Source organism: Lampetra fluviatilis, chromosome 39, assembly GCF_964198595.1.
Source record: "Lampetra fluviatilis chromosome 39, kcLamFluv1.1, whole genome shotgun sequence".
NCBI classification, from domain to species: Eukaryota; Metazoa; Chordata; class Hyperoartia; order Petromyzontiformes; family Petromyzontidae; genus Lampetra; species Lampetra fluviatilis.
In genome coordinates, this window is record NC_136313.1 from 1437042 (window position 1) to 1453484 (window position 16443).

The following is a 16443-nucleotide window of genomic DNA, read 5'->3' on the forward strand; positions in this document are numbered from 1 at the left end:
AGGCTGATTGCAGCTAAAAAGGAATGACCACTCATCCTGGGATGTTACATTTCAGGATAATGCATTATTTTTTTCTGAAATGAAAAATTCACATTCACTCACGATGTCAATTTTCCCCCTCAGCTGGGAGTTTTGATCCTACCAATTGCACGGTCAAATGTAAAATTGCCTTAATGGTAGGGTGACCGGATGCGGTGTCTGTAGAACATTGCCACGTCATTAACACGTCACCCAGTGGCACTTCTTTGTTCACAAATGGAGAGGACGCGGCCCATCATCACTCAGGGGTAGATAAAATTAGTCGCCCCTGTGGTAAGTGACCATTGATTAAAAAAAAATATCACATTGTATATTCTGACCCCCTGCCATTGGAATGTCGAATTTCCATCACCGACTTGGAAACACCAACGCTGACGAAGAATGCTGCCCAAGCGCTCGTTTGCGCAAGGAGAAACCTGGACTCACCGAGCACCTCCGATGAGCACGGTTGGCTACGTACAGCGCGAAAGAAGTTCAACGTACGTACAACTCAGCATGGAGAGCATCAGTGGCAGGGACTTCTCTCCACAGTGGCTCAAGGCAAAATCACCAATGTGGCAACTTTCAAAAGAAGGATAAATGGTGCATCCGTGCAATTTCTTCTTCGTGCCACTGCTGCTGCTGGTGGTGGTGGAAGGGCTTCCGGAGGGTATTTGGCCTACTCTTCCAGTGCGAGCAGACAACATTATCCGATTGACTGACTGCGGTGTTCGCATTTACACCGCTGGGTGGAAAGAGGTGGCTATGGGGCTGAAAAAAAAAATACTCGCTCATCGTTTCAACTGCTGCCTCGGGCGATCTAAAAAAATGCAGTCACTGGTCAATCGGAGGAAGGCTGGCGGATCGGCGGCCATGCGAAACGAGCAGTTCCGTCTTGTGGGATTTCTCCCCCCCAGAAGCATATTTTAACAAAGTGCAAATAAACCGAGCACGTGAGTCCGTCCCGGTTCCCACCACCTGCGTGTAAACGATATCTGTTATGCGAAACTTCTGGCACTCAGGAGCAGCATAAACACGACAATTTGCGATGATTAAAACAATAAGGACCATGCGACTCTCATCCGCAAATTGCTTACTTGAAGTTGATCAACGCCTATTTCAACAGGGCGTATGTACACACGGTGGTGTGGTGGGGGTGGCGCAGCGATTAGCATGCCGCCACTTTAAATCCAGCGACCAGAGTTCAATTTCCAGGCCACTGCTAACAACGCCAGTGGCGAGGGCATGCCCGGAGCGGTGCTGGGCCACCGCTTTGCCAACCTTGCACAGAGCAGCCAAGTGAAGTCTGGTCCAACAACGTTTCCCCGTGACTGATGCAGCTTAGGGATGGGTGGCTTAATCCATAGGTGTGAAACAAAAAGATGTTTGGATGAAGAAAATAATTACGCAAGCCTATAGTTTAAGCCGCATCATCCGTACCCTTACTTGGGCCCACGTGACTACTGGGACTGCACTAATTCAGGGGTTGGGCAGCCAAAATAACAAGAATTTTTTTTCGAATTCGGTAAAAAAACCCCCCCCTCAATATTGCAAAAGCCACACCGCACGTGAAAACGAGACTGTGGTCCCTAAATAATGTCACGAACCGGTCCCTTAAAGAACCGCACATGGCTCTGGTGCCGTAGGTTGTGAATTGGTCAACTACTTTGTGTGTGGTAGATTAGCCAGGCCCATTAAAATACAGCACCCCGATCGCCCATGCAGCCTCTCATACAAGGCAAGAAACCCCCTAAAAACCCACGCTCGGTGTCACGCAGCCGATGACGTCAAAGCCTGTCCATCACCTCCCGTCCAGCGGCACATGTGGAAGCAGAGGCGAGAAATGTTTTTCTCCCCTACAATCGTGTTACTTGTCGAGTGACCAAACCGATGATAAATACGCGCAATCGATGAATATAAATGGTTTCCATTCGGCTTCTCCTTAACTGCATGTTTAAATAAAAAAATCGATACCGGAGTCTTTAAAATGATAACATTTTAGCTTCAACACCGGTGTTACGATGCACGAGACAAATCCAATCTGCAACTCCGGCAACGCGCACATGGCATTGATCGAATGGAAGGGCGGGGGGCAATCTTCCAGCGAGAGAACTGATGGAGCATTAAGTACCGTACGCACAGGATCAGGTGTCATGCCCGGTACGAGGAAGGCTTTTTGAGCAATCCACCATGCAAATGACCCGTAAAAGGGAATTTCCCCCCACCCCCCCACCCGTCCAAATTCAACTTTCAATATCAAGGAAGGTATTCTCGTCCCGTAAACGGAGCTCACAAGGGTCCTTTGAGCAATGTACGTCACACGGCAATGCTTCAGTTTCAGAGTCGTTAATAAACCCAGCAGATGTAATCCATTATCCTGACAACCACATAAACTGATAAATACACGACGCTGCGAGGTCGCGCCTATACTTGGGCCAAATTTTGGGGGGAAACGAAAATGGCAATACAAACTGGCCCTAGGATAGGCCACGTGGTGCTAGTACGATGCCAAAATGTGGCATTAGCCACCTGCTACCACCTAACAATATTGTTCTGTACACAAATATAAAATTTTGACCAACCAAGCTTCAACTCAATGGTGGCCGTAGAGGGCTTTAAAAGTTGGCCGAGGGATAGTTTACAGAAGCGTTCATGACAAGCGCGAGGGTACAAACCGTCCGTACAGGCCTGGGCAGTTACTGTGTGGTGCGTCACGTTGCATCGATTTTTATTTTTAAGAAACTTAGATTAATCTCGATTTGAAGCTTTCGTGACTGCAGGAATCCATACTTTTTGGTTCTTTCGGTAAAGTTGCGTAGGTATGAAATAAACCACGACGTTTCGGGACGCTTGTGTTGCGCCCGAAACGTCGCGATTTATTTTATACCGACCTGACTTTACCGAAAGAACCAAAGACTTAGATTAGATTGTATTGATTCATTTCGGCAGGAAGAGCCCACCAAGCCGTTAGTACAGTTCCAGTCATGGTGTTATATATATAGGTCAAGATACAAAAAGGAGAGTACATCGGCACACGCTTTAAAAACACGTGACAGGATTTGCTTGCAGGCACGATCACAGCACGTTACTGCGAATGTAAAGTGTTGATACACAAAGTGGTCCTGGTAAAAGCAGCAGCAGCAGCCACATTATTGGCCGATAGGCCTCCCTCCAGTGGGATTTTATTCAATTGGCAGCTACACTTAGCCCCCCCCCATGCCTATCACGTTCTCAGTCATAGTCGATTGCCCATGGGCGCTTTGTTGACTCGCTCTTGGATTGAGGGGAGATTCCCGCAGCCGTGCCGGTCACGTGCCGGTTGTTGGCCCGCACTTCATCGAGCTGGTCAGTGAACGTCAAAGGCAGGGGATGGCACAAGTATAATAACATTGGATTTTGAAACACTGCCATTTGCTGCAAACGATGTCGCCCCGCAAGCCTATAGCACCTGTTGGGTGTGGTGGTCACTATCCAGGCTAAAATAGAAACTCTGCCCGGCGTCGGCAAATTTGCCGAAATTGGGCACGTTCCAGGCAATTGGGGTCATAGGCACCGGTAAATCACAAGCGCAGTGCGCAAACAGTGTGCAGCGGACTCAAACGTCTCGGAGTAGGCCGTGTACTACTTTGATTAATTGTTACCATTCTCTTAATTGGAATATCAGACGTAGCACAGGTCATGCCAACGCCGTGTTAGGGCATTTGACTCTCCAGGCGTGCGCCCTCTTGTGGGTGCATACGATGTGTTACATCAGAATACGACCAAACAATATTTTTTTTTTTAACCAACTCTTTGCGAATTATTCGCAATTCATTACTGCCCAGCAATATCTCCGATATTTTTTAATTAACCTTCATTAGTTCGCGCCGTTCAACGGGAGAGATCTCCCAGAAGGCATTACAATTTCTGAAGTTTCCATTAAACACTCAACTTCCATTCAGTAGTTTTCGTCACAAGGCGAATAACTGTGGCTCACAGCCACCGTGTTGGCTCCGATTAGAGTGGGCTTAGACGATTTTAAATCGTTGCGAATTTACACGCGCGTTTTTAGTGGCGTATCCTTGCATATGTACGGTGCGAAAGAAGCTCAACATACGTTACCGTGGCCAAAGTTTTTCTCCAATAAAGGAGGGACTGGCCAAACGTGGCAAGGCAGGCTTTCCTGCGGCTCCCAAATGCAGAGCAGATTGGCCTGGTTACCTTGGAACATCTGATCAGCTGATCATAACTGGAACGAGGGGGTTCAATGGCAAATATCAAATTGCGTACAACGATAACGCAGGCGCCCTCTTGTCCAGAGGCTGTGATAATAATGTGCACGATTTAATTAAGTGCGGTTCCTAATGGAACACTGGAACCTAATCAAGGCGTTGATCGGTGATGGGCTTCACGAGTGAACCCACGGCTCAATAACGAGCACGCTATAAGTGCCACACTGCCAATCGACCAAAAAGACAGCTGTGCAAGACCGGTCCCCACCACAGGAATGTGGAATTTCCACCTCTTGTTCGGAACATCCAATAGCGATAACCACCACCCAACAGCTGGGGTATGAACAAACTCCCGGATATATATATTAATGCCAGTACTAGGATGGTGTTCGATTGTTTTGGCTTGATCAGCCCTAGATAGGAGATCTGAACATTAAAAAAAAATCAGCCCTAGATAGGAGATCTGAACATTATAAAAAAAAAAATCAGCCCTAGATAGGAGATCTGAACATAAAAAAAAATCAGCCCTAGATAGGAGATCTGTAAAATGAGTTTTGGATAGATATGAATGGATGGCGTCACAGCAAACGTCACCGATATCCCGCGACATCTGCATCTTTCCTGCCAAGCGATATCACACAGCATCGGGTGACACCACTTTTGTAAGCGTGGACATACACTAGATTATAAAAAAAAAATCTATAAAGACCCGAAATTGTTCTAAAAAAACGCATCCCTCCCACCGATTCATAAACAGACTTTTGGATGAGATTGCACAAGTTACAAGGTGCGTGCCATAAAACCCTCCTCAAACCCGACACAGCCCAGTGAATGATGAAGCTATTGCGTAACACCGGTGGCAATCCTTGAGAGCGATCCACGCACAAGTGGGTGCAAACGTTTCGCTGGTGGCTATAAAGCAGCAGCAGCAGCAGCAGACAGTTGCCAGAATTGTGTTTGTGCCATCCGACCAAAAAAAAACTATTTAGAATCAAAAATATTGCTTGAAGGCCTCAACATGTTATATATATATAAAAATTACATTGGGACCCAGTCCAAATACTGCGTCTGGCAAAAGGACAATCAGCTGTTGGACCTCGGCCGGTCAGGTTTTTATTAGTTATTCCTAAAGAGAAGCGTGTTGCGTGATGAAGCGAGCAGTGCGCGCGGACACGAGCAGGAATTCCGCGAATTCGCACACGCCGCACGTGCCGCGCCACCAGAACGCCGTGTAATCGTAGGAGCCTCCCCCGCGATGTCGTTGACGTCAAGCAAACGGAGGGGAAAAGCTTCGAATGGATCGTTGTTTAAAAAAAGGTGCTGGCAGAAAAGGAAAAAAACGGGGGGCTTTGAGGAGACGCGCCATGCACGCGCACATTCCAAAAAAAAAAGGAACCGAATCTGGCAGAGAATGAAAACGAACACCGGCGATGAAGTTGCCCTGGCTGTGCGGTTTCACTTTCGGCTGCGGTACAAACCCTTGAGAGCCTACACAGCCAAGCCCGTTGTTGTGCCCGACTGCCTCGAGCTGGTTTTAATGATAATCGCTCAGCATTTATTTGCGTACGCAGGAAAGCCTCGCCGTGGTTAGCGACCCCACGTCCCTCCCCCCACCGCCTGCCAGGTCCGCTTGGGAGGAACCTCCCAATTCCCTTAAGGGTATTTCTACATGGGAGCAAAAGGGGGGGGGGGGGGCCCGAGAGAAAATACAAAAACACGGAGGGAAGAACGTCAGAACTATCGCACGGAGAACAAAAACCATGCCGGGAGTAAAGAGATAACAGGAGCGAGGGGCCCTGAGATTGCTGGTGGAAAAGCCTCCACCAGGAGGGAGCTCTAGCAGCACCTCGAGAGGCAATTTGGTCTCCACCTTTCAGTACCCCCCCCCCCCGAGACTTCTACCCCACAGCCTCTCCACCTGCCGTTGGACTAAACTTGTCCGCATCACGTCCCGCGGCGGAGACACTTTGCCGCGCCTACGCGTGCGATGTTGTTTTGCCATCTCGGTGTGATCCACCGACCCTGCAAATAAATTGCTGGAGTTGAGAGTGTAATGGGGAAAGAGAAAAAAAAAGCCCCAACACTCTTGCCGAGCGCAAGTGCCTTGGAAGCTCCCAGGGCACGGGCGTGTAAATGGGTGCGACGTTGACCGCGGACAAGAGGGCTTTCGTGACTGCAAGAATTACCCTTTGGTTCTGTCGGTAAAGTCACGTGGAAAGAAAATAAATAAAATAATAGAATACGACGTTTCGATTGCAACACAAGCATCCGTCATCGGGTAGAAATAAATTTGAGAGAGAGACAAAACACAGACACGGAGACGCACAGACAGACACACAAGCAGAGACAACACAGAGACACACACAGAGAGAGACACCCAACATGTCTATGTCTGTGTGTCTCCGTGTCTGTGTTTTGTCTCTCTCTCAAATTTACTTCTACCCTATGACCGACTGCTTGTGTTGCAGTGAGACTCGCGCAGCCAGACAAACAAAAATCTGCTGCATGTAAACGTTTTTTTTTTTACACGTAATATCAGCCGAGCAGTGTCAGTCCCAGAAGTCCGTGTGGGCGATGGGTTGTGTGTAAAAAATATGCAAAAAAAAGTCAAAAAAAAGTCAAAAAAAACTTTTTAAAAAGTTTTTAGAAAGATTTAGGTTGAGAGAAGGTCCCAGCACATGGAGTGAAATGTCAGACATCGTGCGGTACAACCCGTATTGCATCGGGCAGCCGCACAGCGCAAGCTACACGCGCGCTTTTTGTTTGTCCCCCTCCCCCCCGCACCTCCAATTAGCACGGTTGACGACGCACGGTGCGAAAGAAGTCTAAACGTACGCACGTGCGTACGTTTGTCACGTCAGGGTCGAGTCGAGTCGTGGGGGGTTGCGTTTTTTTTTGGTTTTGGCGGCGACGTGCGGCGAGTTCCTCGCTCGCGCCTACCGGAGACGCCGGCGGCACAGTAGGCGCCCATGGTGACGGCAAAGCCGAAGGCGAGGTTGATGGTGAGGAACCGTCCCTTGGTGCCGTCGCTCAGCTCCACCTGCGCCACAGAGCCGCAGCCAAACAGCTGCGTGGCAGCGGGGGGGGGGGGGTCACACGGGGTCACACGGGTGGGGTGGGAAGAGTCGCGGCTTAGCTCGAGCCAAGTTTGAGGTTTTGAGAGTCTATGCCCATCCCGGGGCTGCTCCCACGTTTAGCCGCGACGTGGCCCCGTTATTACCTCCGTCGCCTCGGAGCTTCTTCCCCCCCCCCCACCTTTGCCCGCCCACTCACTGGCCCCGTCGGCCACGCACGCACGCACACGCACGCACACGCGCACGCATGCACAGGCAGGCAAGGGGCACACGCCCACACATGAGCTCACCCGGCAATGCCGTCACCTGTGCAGCCGAACAAATCGCAGATTAGATTTTTTTTTAAGTTCCATGAAGAGCACAGTTTATGGTCGACGACAGCCAACTGCACCACGCGTCGCAAACTAATTAAGGCCCCTACAAGCCCCGCAGCCCCGGTCTACGGCGACGTTAGCCGCACCACAGAAATGCATCACAAAAAATGGCAACGAGACAACGCATGGTCATCGTGCCGATTTGTGGCAAACAGAACGGCGGCGACGTTTTTTGGCGGAGACGCGCCCGTTTTTCCCGCACGGTTGGCAGAGTTTGCCGTCTTTAAGAGATCAAGGGGGTCAACCCTCACTCCAATGGAGCGTTGGGGGGTAGGCACTCCTCCTCCCCCCCCTGGGAGTCGGGTGGGAGCAACTCCACACTCCTGTTGCAGGGGACGAGTCCGTCCGTGCACGGCACAACCACGCACTGAGGACTTCCCAACAAGGTGGCACGCGTCAATCTCGCACGGGAGACACCGAGGAGGGGAGTTGGTGTTTGGCGCAAGCGATACTACCAAACATATGCTCTGGGCCTCAAGCAGCTCAAGGGGGAGGTCCCTGGATTCGTGAAAAAAAGAGGTGCATCAACCTCTCAAGTTTATAATCTATAGAAACAAAGCAAGACAATTAATTATATCTAATCTCACTACATCCGTCTACATTTCTCGGATCTCCATCCCTTGCCAACATCCTTCCTGTCATCTCACAAATACGCTACACTTATCCGAACCCCTCCCCCCCCCATATGGGTGGCTCGCACCACTACAGCGAAGTAATGTGGAATTGTCCTCGACAGCCTCGGAGACTGCAAATGATGGAGAGTCGCGGCCCAGAAAAAAAAAATTCACCCGAATCTGAATATTGATTTATACCGGAGGAATCGCTGGACCAGGGGGAGAAGCAGCTTTGTCCATCCTCCACGCTCGTGCACAGATGGAATGGCCCTAAGGGTGTGGCAGTGGACGCCCCCCGCCGTTCCACGCTGGGTGCGAACGTAAATCTGAAGGGCCTTTGTGCGCGCATGACCACCTGCCGCTGAGCGAGGTAGAGAAACCTCACCGCTCACATTAATTGCCCCAGTGGTGCAATGCAACACAGAGACCGAGCAGAACCCAAGTGCCGTGCAGCAGAGCAGGTGTTGGTTACTCTCGCCAGGTCACGACAGGCAACTCTCCTCTTAGCACAACAAGGAGCAACCGAGCAAACTTTACTCAAACTCGACTAACCGCTTTAACCACGATTTAACTCGCATCCTACAAACGCTTGCCAAAAATAAAAACCATCACCTTGACTAATAGCCGAGCAGCCCTTGCCACAAATCAATCAGCGACCCTGAACACAACTCAACGAAGCCACCCACCAGCAGCTCCACTCGAGTTCGAGTCCTGGCCGTGGCCAATGTCAGAAGGGCACGAACTCAACCCTCCCCCTTTCCCAAACCGCACTGACAAGTGTGGCGAAGTCAAACCACCATCGCTCATGAAGAACATGGCTTGGAGAGGGGAGAGGTGTGGGGCGCGGCTTCATCCAGCAGTAGATTGACACAGGCGGCTGTAGTTGAAAATTGTTTTTATTACGTTTAAAAATTAGGGCAATTTTTTTCTTCCGTTTTAATTATAATCACCGGATTCGAATAATTCACTAAACAGGGCGCTATACGCTTGCGGGTTGTTCCAAACGAATGCCACTCGAAACATAAAATCCTTTCCCCCTTTGTAGGCATACAAACAAAATACGCCTGCACAAATCGTACAGCGCAGTGGTCGCGGCCCAATGGGCAGCTTGTTCTCAGAGGTTCGCAGTTCGGTTCCCGCGGGCAGCCCCGGTTAACGCCGCGGGTGTAATTAACCGTAAATACACACCTCCTGCTTTGCAGTGAACGGTTAAAAATAATCCCTCGACGTCATTTGGTGGAAAGGAAAAAAGAAAGAGCGGCTGCGTTCTGTGCTGGAGTCACGGTCCACTTTTCCAAGTTGAAAACTTGCACCGCAAATTGCTCAATTGGAGGAGGGTGAGAGCAATCATCACCTGCCTACTGGCGGATTAATGCCCACCATGCCAGGCCGGTGCCACAAGCAGGGTTAAAAGCTGACATTTAGAGGGGTCCTGCCTATGGATATAAAAAAACCTCCCAACAACTTTGCTCAGAGGACGTTTTATTAGAATATTGGCACAATCTGAATGCAAGTGCCCTTGTTACAATCATCATCACGGGACCTTTTCTTGCCAGTATCAAACAACGAAAAATAAGAATATGTTTTACCCATTCTGGCAATAAAACAATATCCATGATATCGCTGCTCAACTCGAGCTACAAATACCCCGATACAATCATCGTCTTTTCACTGTACTCTTTGGTTCTCCAGCCTCAGCAGTTCTCCTGCTGTGTTTGTCTCACCTGATGACGATTACTTGCGTTGCGATCAAAACGTCGTGATGTATTATTATTGTTTCTATCTGCGTGACTTTACCAAAAGAACCAAAGAGTTTGGATTCCTGCAGTCACGGAAGCTTCAAGATTGTCCTTTTACTCTTCGCCTTTTGGCGTTCTCTGGGCTGACACTTCTGAGACGAGGCCATAAAGAAGGCGACCGTCTCTGGTGAAAGCCAATCGGTTTCAAAGACAATGCGTCTGTTATTAGAGCATGTTTGTTGGCATGTTCACCACAAGGACGTGTGCTTAATGCAGACTTGATCCCATGCCAAAAAGGTGTCTATTTGGTGTTTGAACATTTTAACAACTCCTATTCCATTCCCAGAAAGGGTTTCATCCCCCTATTATTATTACTACTACTACACCCTACAGGACACTATCAGTGCCCTCCATAGACTGCACTGTGCACAGGTGTGTAGAGAATTGGCGGGCGCGTGTGCACAAGCACGTGCTGCAGAAGGGGGGGGGGGGGGTTCTCGTGAAAATTGCTCTGTACTCACGACGAGAAGGAAGGTCCCCATGAACTCCGCCAAAGCCTCACGGATCATCACGTTCTTCACGTGCAGCTTGCGCTCCAGCTGCTTGAAGCGACCATCGTGGGACGGCATGTCTGCAACCGCACACGCGCGCACAAGGTAAACGTACCGACGCGAAGAGAGGGCGAATATATACGGACCAACAACAAACAAAGAGGGTGAACATACACGCACGGATGTATGTTGAATGTATGCATGTTGAAATTATTTCACACCGTACGTAGCCAACCGTGCTAATCGGAGGTGCGGGGTGCACACAGAGTCAAAGACAAAGATCCCCTGTATAGCCTTAACAGACTGTTGGGGTAAATGCAGTTAGCGAGCACCTATGAAGGCCGGCACAACACACTAGGGGGTGAGTAACCAACCGACGCTTGTGTCAGGCTAGGTGCACATTGAGGCCACGTGAAGTGTCGAACACCCACTGGCAGGAGGTCACGGGGCAGACCCAGCAGGTGCCACGGGTCGACTGACTGAGATGACCGAGATGACTGGATGATGCACCACCTGTGCCCCCTGCCAACTTGCTGTGCTTTAGCCACCCGGCGCTCCGCTCGTTGTTGTGAGCGTCGCTCCTCCGCCCTCCGTTGTTGTTGGAGGGCGACTGCCTCCAACTGCCCAGTAGCGTCCTTCACGAGCCTCCTCCACAGAGGCCGATCTTGACTCCGCTGGTACCAGTCATCGGTAAGTCCACTTGGCTCCACATCCTCCCGTGCCACATCACTCCATCTCTTCTCTAACCCCATGCCTCGCCCATTTAGCCTCCTCGATCGGTGGCTGGGCATGCGGGCTACATGACCCAGCCAACGCAGCCTTGCCTGCCAGAGGAGCTCACCGATGGGATGGTCAAGATCTTTCAAGGATATGTGAGCTCCTCACACAAACCAGCCTGGTTATACCCAGGGTGGATCGTAGGCAGGCCAGCCTAAATGTTTCTAACTGGTGAAGATGTTCCATTAGGCGGGGTCCACGTTTCGCAAGCATAGAGAAGGGAGGGAATGACTGCAGCCGAGAAGACCTGGAGCTTCGTGCGGAGCGACAGACCAGGTAGCTTCCACACAGCGTTACGCAACCGATGACAAGATAATGCCGTTCGACTGATTCGGAGTGAGACCTCTGCTGTCAAACCAGAGCCGGTCATGAGCACACTGCCCAGGTTTGGGAAACTCTCCACTCTCTCCACAAATGCCCTATCACCAATTGGGAGTTGTGGGGGTGGAGTGTCCGATGGTACAAAATACCCAGGCAGGTGTTTAGTTTTGGTGGGGCTGATGGCAAGTCCCCACCTCTTAGTGGCATGCTCCAGGTTCAGCAGCTGCGCCTTTAACTCCTTCTCCGAGTGAGCAGCAATTACCAGATCATCGGCATACATAACGTGGTTGAGCAATAGAGAGCCATCCCTGGATCATACCCGGGCATCGATCAGCCTCCCATTGTATCTGTACCAGATGGAAATTCCTCCGGTACAGCGATTGAAGGCTTCACGACCTACGTGGTCGAAATAGATCTTAAATAATGTGGGAGCCAGAGGACATCCTTGTCGCACCCCAAAGTGAACAGGGAATGGCTCCGACTCCCGGCCACGTAGTTTTACCCGGGCCCGCTCACCATCATGAAGGTCCTTAATGATCGTGAGCAGCAGGTCAAGGACTCCGAAAGCACAAACAACCCAGAGCTCAGGCTTACTGATGGTATCATAGGCTTTGACCAAGTCAATAAAGCAGAGATGTAGATCTTGTTGGAATTTTCTACACCTCTGCTGCATCTGTGCAGGACCGCCCTTTCCTGAAACCACATTGGGGCTCTGCAAGCCTCTCCTCAGTGTGCCTGGCAAGGCGATGTTGAATAATCCTTGCCAGGACCTTTCCCGGCACACTGAGGAGTGAGATGCCCCTGTAGTCTGTGCGGTCTTAAAGAGGGGGACCACCAGGACATCCTTCCAATCCGTCCAGTGGTCCAGACTGTTGTTATGATGTCATGTAGGGCAGTCTGTGCACAAACGCCACCCTCCCTCAGCATTTCGCTTGGGAGATCATCTCTGCCCGGTGCTTTTCCTGGTCTCAGACTCCGAATCGCCTTCAGTACTTCAAGAGATGGCACCTCGGCCAGCCACTCACAGGGGGTGACTACTTCACCTCTGTCAGCCAGGGTCTCTGGGGAGGTCTGGACCGTGTACCCAAAGGGCTGTGGCTCATGCAGCTGCAATAGGGTGCACGCACCGACACCCACCCACACACACGGGGTTTGCACCGACACACACACCGACACACACACCGACACATACAGGGTGCACACGTAACGTCGCCTAAACGTTACTAGATATAAACAGCAAGAGAAGACTCCTACAACCGTGCACGTTTTAACCCAAACGGGCAACACGAATTAATAAAACTATACTCGTCCACACACTTTGAACAACCCGAGGCGCGTCGATTTTCACGGTGACATTATTATGAAACAACTTCGTGTAGAGCTCTCAACAGTGGAACCCACGCTCTCCTTCTCAACTCGCCAAACTCCCTGAACTGCCCCCTTCACGGATGCACTCGCGGCTTCCTCCGCCGACCGCACTCCGCGTCGAGGCCACGTGCTTGCAGGTCGCCCAGGGGCTCTGCCGTCCACTCAGTGGGCGACGTTCGCGTCCACCACCACGAGCCTCATCCCCCGACTAAGTTCGCTGTTGTGGTGCCACTTCCTTGTACACGCAGCCCCCTCAATCCCCTCCCTTGTTACACGAGGGAGCATCTTCATAAGCGCGGAGTTTCATTACAAGGACTCGCCCCCCCCCCCACCCCGTGTAGCCTGTAACAGACCGATGGAGCAAGTGCTGATCGCGATCAGCGCCTATGAAGGTCTGCACGGCACACGAGGGGGTGGGTGAGCCAGAACCACGTCCGGCCGCCTTTGTCTCTCTAGTGGCGAGGTTTACACACCGCACCAGGTACTTATTTTAGGCCGAGGCGACCTATGGGAGGCCCAGGACCGGTACAGATAAACGTCACTGATGTTGGTGGTCGCGGGATTAATAGCGCAGCGCGCGAACCGCTACACAGATACAGACACACAGACAAACACAGCCAGACACACACCGCATTCACACGCGCGCGGCTGTTTAGCAGACCACATATCCTATTAGATCGTCGCACACAGTGAACACAACAACAGTGACAAGACAATTATCGTTGACCATACAAGCTTTGTTACCATTCAAGTAATGGAATGCCAGCAAAGCGTCGCCTGCTTCACGTTCTCATTGTCACTACAGCCGCGACCTGGTCCCACCTACTCAATGAACATCCCAAGTCAATTTGTAAGACCGCATTCAGCAAGATATTAAAACAAAACTCTTACACGTCGTATACATTCCGATCACTCTAAAATTAAACGCGAGTAACGACGCCCAAATGCGCGTGCGAGGTGGCATCGATATTCCAACGTTTGCGATTTCCCCAAACTTAAAAAAAAATCCCACAACGAACCTCCCCCTCCCCCGCCTCAATCTCTCCCTCCCTCTGCTCGGTGAATCCGTGCAGGAGAGAGTGAACGAGGCAAGTGACCCTGGATGTCTCTACCTGCAGGTTTTGCTGTTCTGGCCGCACTACGAGAGGCGGAGACCGAGGAGGCCGATGAGGAGGATGGAGATGAAGGAGGAGGAGGATGGAGATGCTGAACACGAGGCTGTGAGCGCAGCGCTCATTTTAAAGCGTGGAGGGGCGAGGACTGGGGCGGGGAGCAGAGGGGGTTTGGGGGGTGGGGGGAAGGGCAGCCCCTCCCAACGCACACAAAGACAAAGAGAACCCGTATATTCTCAACACACTTTTGGGGCAAGTGCTCTGGGCGCGCAGCGAGCACCTATGAAGGTAGCAGCACGCCCGGCCGCCTTTGTCTCTCTCGTGGCGATATTGACACACCGCATCAGGTACTCATTTGAGGTTGAGTCGACCTCGGGGACTGGTTGAGATAATAGCCACTGGTGTTGGCCGTGGGCGGGAATGGAAGTCACTGCAATCACTTGTGCGCTCTCCACACACCTGTGCGCATACTCCACAATCACTCCGCACACGCACACCCAACACACACTCCACACACCCAACACACACCCAACACACGCACACCCAACACACACACCCAACACACACACCACATACAGACACCCAACACACACTCCACACACCCAACACACACGCAACACACGCACACCCAACACACACTCCACACACAGTCACACGCCCAACACACACTCCACACACACCCAACACACACACACACACACACACCCAACACACACACACACACCACACACGCCACACACACACACCCAACACACACCACACACACACTCCACATACACACACTCAACACACACACACTCAACACACACACACCCAACACACACTCCACACACAGTCACACGCCCAACACACACTCCACACACACCCAACACACACACACACCCAACACACACACACCCAACACACACACCACATACACACACTCGACACAGACACTCAACACACACTCAACACACACTCACACCACACACACACTCAACACACACACACACTCAACACACACACCAAAGACAAAGATCCCCCTATAACCATAACAGACTGTTGGGGCAAGTACTGTTAGCGAGCACCTATGAAGGCCAGAACGGCACACGAGGGGGTGGATGGGCAGCACAACGCCCAGCCGTCTTTGTCTCCCTAGCGGTGATCTTTTTACGCACCGTACCCGGTACTCGTTTGAGGCTGAGTCGACCTAGGGGAGGCCCAGGACCGGTTCAGATAATCGTCACTGCTGTGTGGCCGTGAGCTGGAATCGAGCTTGAGCCGCTAGGTTCATAGCGCAGCGTAGCGCTAACCGCTACACCACCGCTCCCCACTAACCCCTACACTACCACACACCCAACACACACACCCAACACACACACATACCCAACATACACACACACACCCAACCCACCCAACACACACACAACACACACACACACAACACACACACACCCCCAACACACACACACACCCAACACACACACACACACCCAACACACACACACCCAACACACACACACACCCAACACACAACCCAACACACACACACCCAACACACACCCACACCCAACACACACACCTGTGCGCGCCTAGCAGTCGCCGTTGCGCGCATCTGATACATCGACAGCTCCGAGACCCAACACACCCAGCAGGCGCCGATATCCGTTTCACATCATCCTCGTCGGCCACGATTAAAACCGCTGCTGGGTAAGCACCTCTCCTGCAAGCCCCCCCGTCACATCTCACGGTCCTGCGATGTCACGACTATCGGCGCAGCACTTGCACACGAGCCAATGCCACTGCCCCGTCTCCTCGCTACGCATCCCATCGGCGGCAGAGGTTCACTCCTTTGGCTGACACCCCGACTGTAGTCTCGACCGCGGACCCACCATCCCTCCCAGCGACGAGTCCTGCTCAATCATCGCTGACTCTCTCTCTCTCCTTCGCGATACGAACGGGTCGTTGAACCTTCACGTGCCACTCACTGACTCTAACCCGCGCGCTCATCTCTCCGTCTCTCGCGCGGCAAACTCCGTCACACGAGGCGAAACACAGGCGGTCATTGAAAAGGAGCGGTAACAGAAACAAATTAAAATGAAATAAACTTCCGAGAGGACGAGGGGCTGGTTCGTTGGCGAGGAGTGGAGAGCGGCCGTCGCGGATTCCATCCACGTGATGGGCGTGGGTTGGGGTTGTTGCGTTCCGCGTGCGGAGTTCTCCGGGGACTCGCGGTTAACACGCACCGTGTTCGTCTTAACCACGCGTCGTCTTTAATCAGCAGGACACGTTCACTTAAACCCAC

At 51.6% G+C, this 16443-nt stretch overlaps 1 protein-coding gene across 3 annotated transcripts in view; it reads right to left on the reverse strand.

Moving 5' to 3' along the window:
* The window catches only part of LOC144945837 (aquaporin-3-like), a 32725-nt gene extending 16678 nt beyond the window's left edge, over nucleotides 1-16047 (reverse strand). Inside the window, exons 1-4 of one of the 3 annotated variants that reach the window (XM_078874394.1) lie at nucleotides 15721-16047; nucleotides 14160-14265; nucleotides 10552-10661; nucleotides 7170-7296 (exon numbers count right to left, since the gene is read on the reverse strand). In XM_078874394.1, the coding sequence (XP_078730520.1) occupies nucleotides 7170-7296; nucleotides 10552-10661; nucleotides 14160-14265; nucleotides 15721-15762 (385 nt within the window). In that variant the 5' untranslated portion in view covers nucleotides 15763-16047. Of the gene's footprint in view, nucleotides 1-7169; nucleotides 7297-10551; nucleotides 10662-13791; nucleotides 14034-14159; nucleotides 14266-15720 lie in introns of those variants that run through there. The other 2 variants (XM_078874395.1, XM_078874396.1) reach the window with 2 other exon arrangements.
* Nucleotides 16048-16443: the final 396 nt, after the last annotated feature.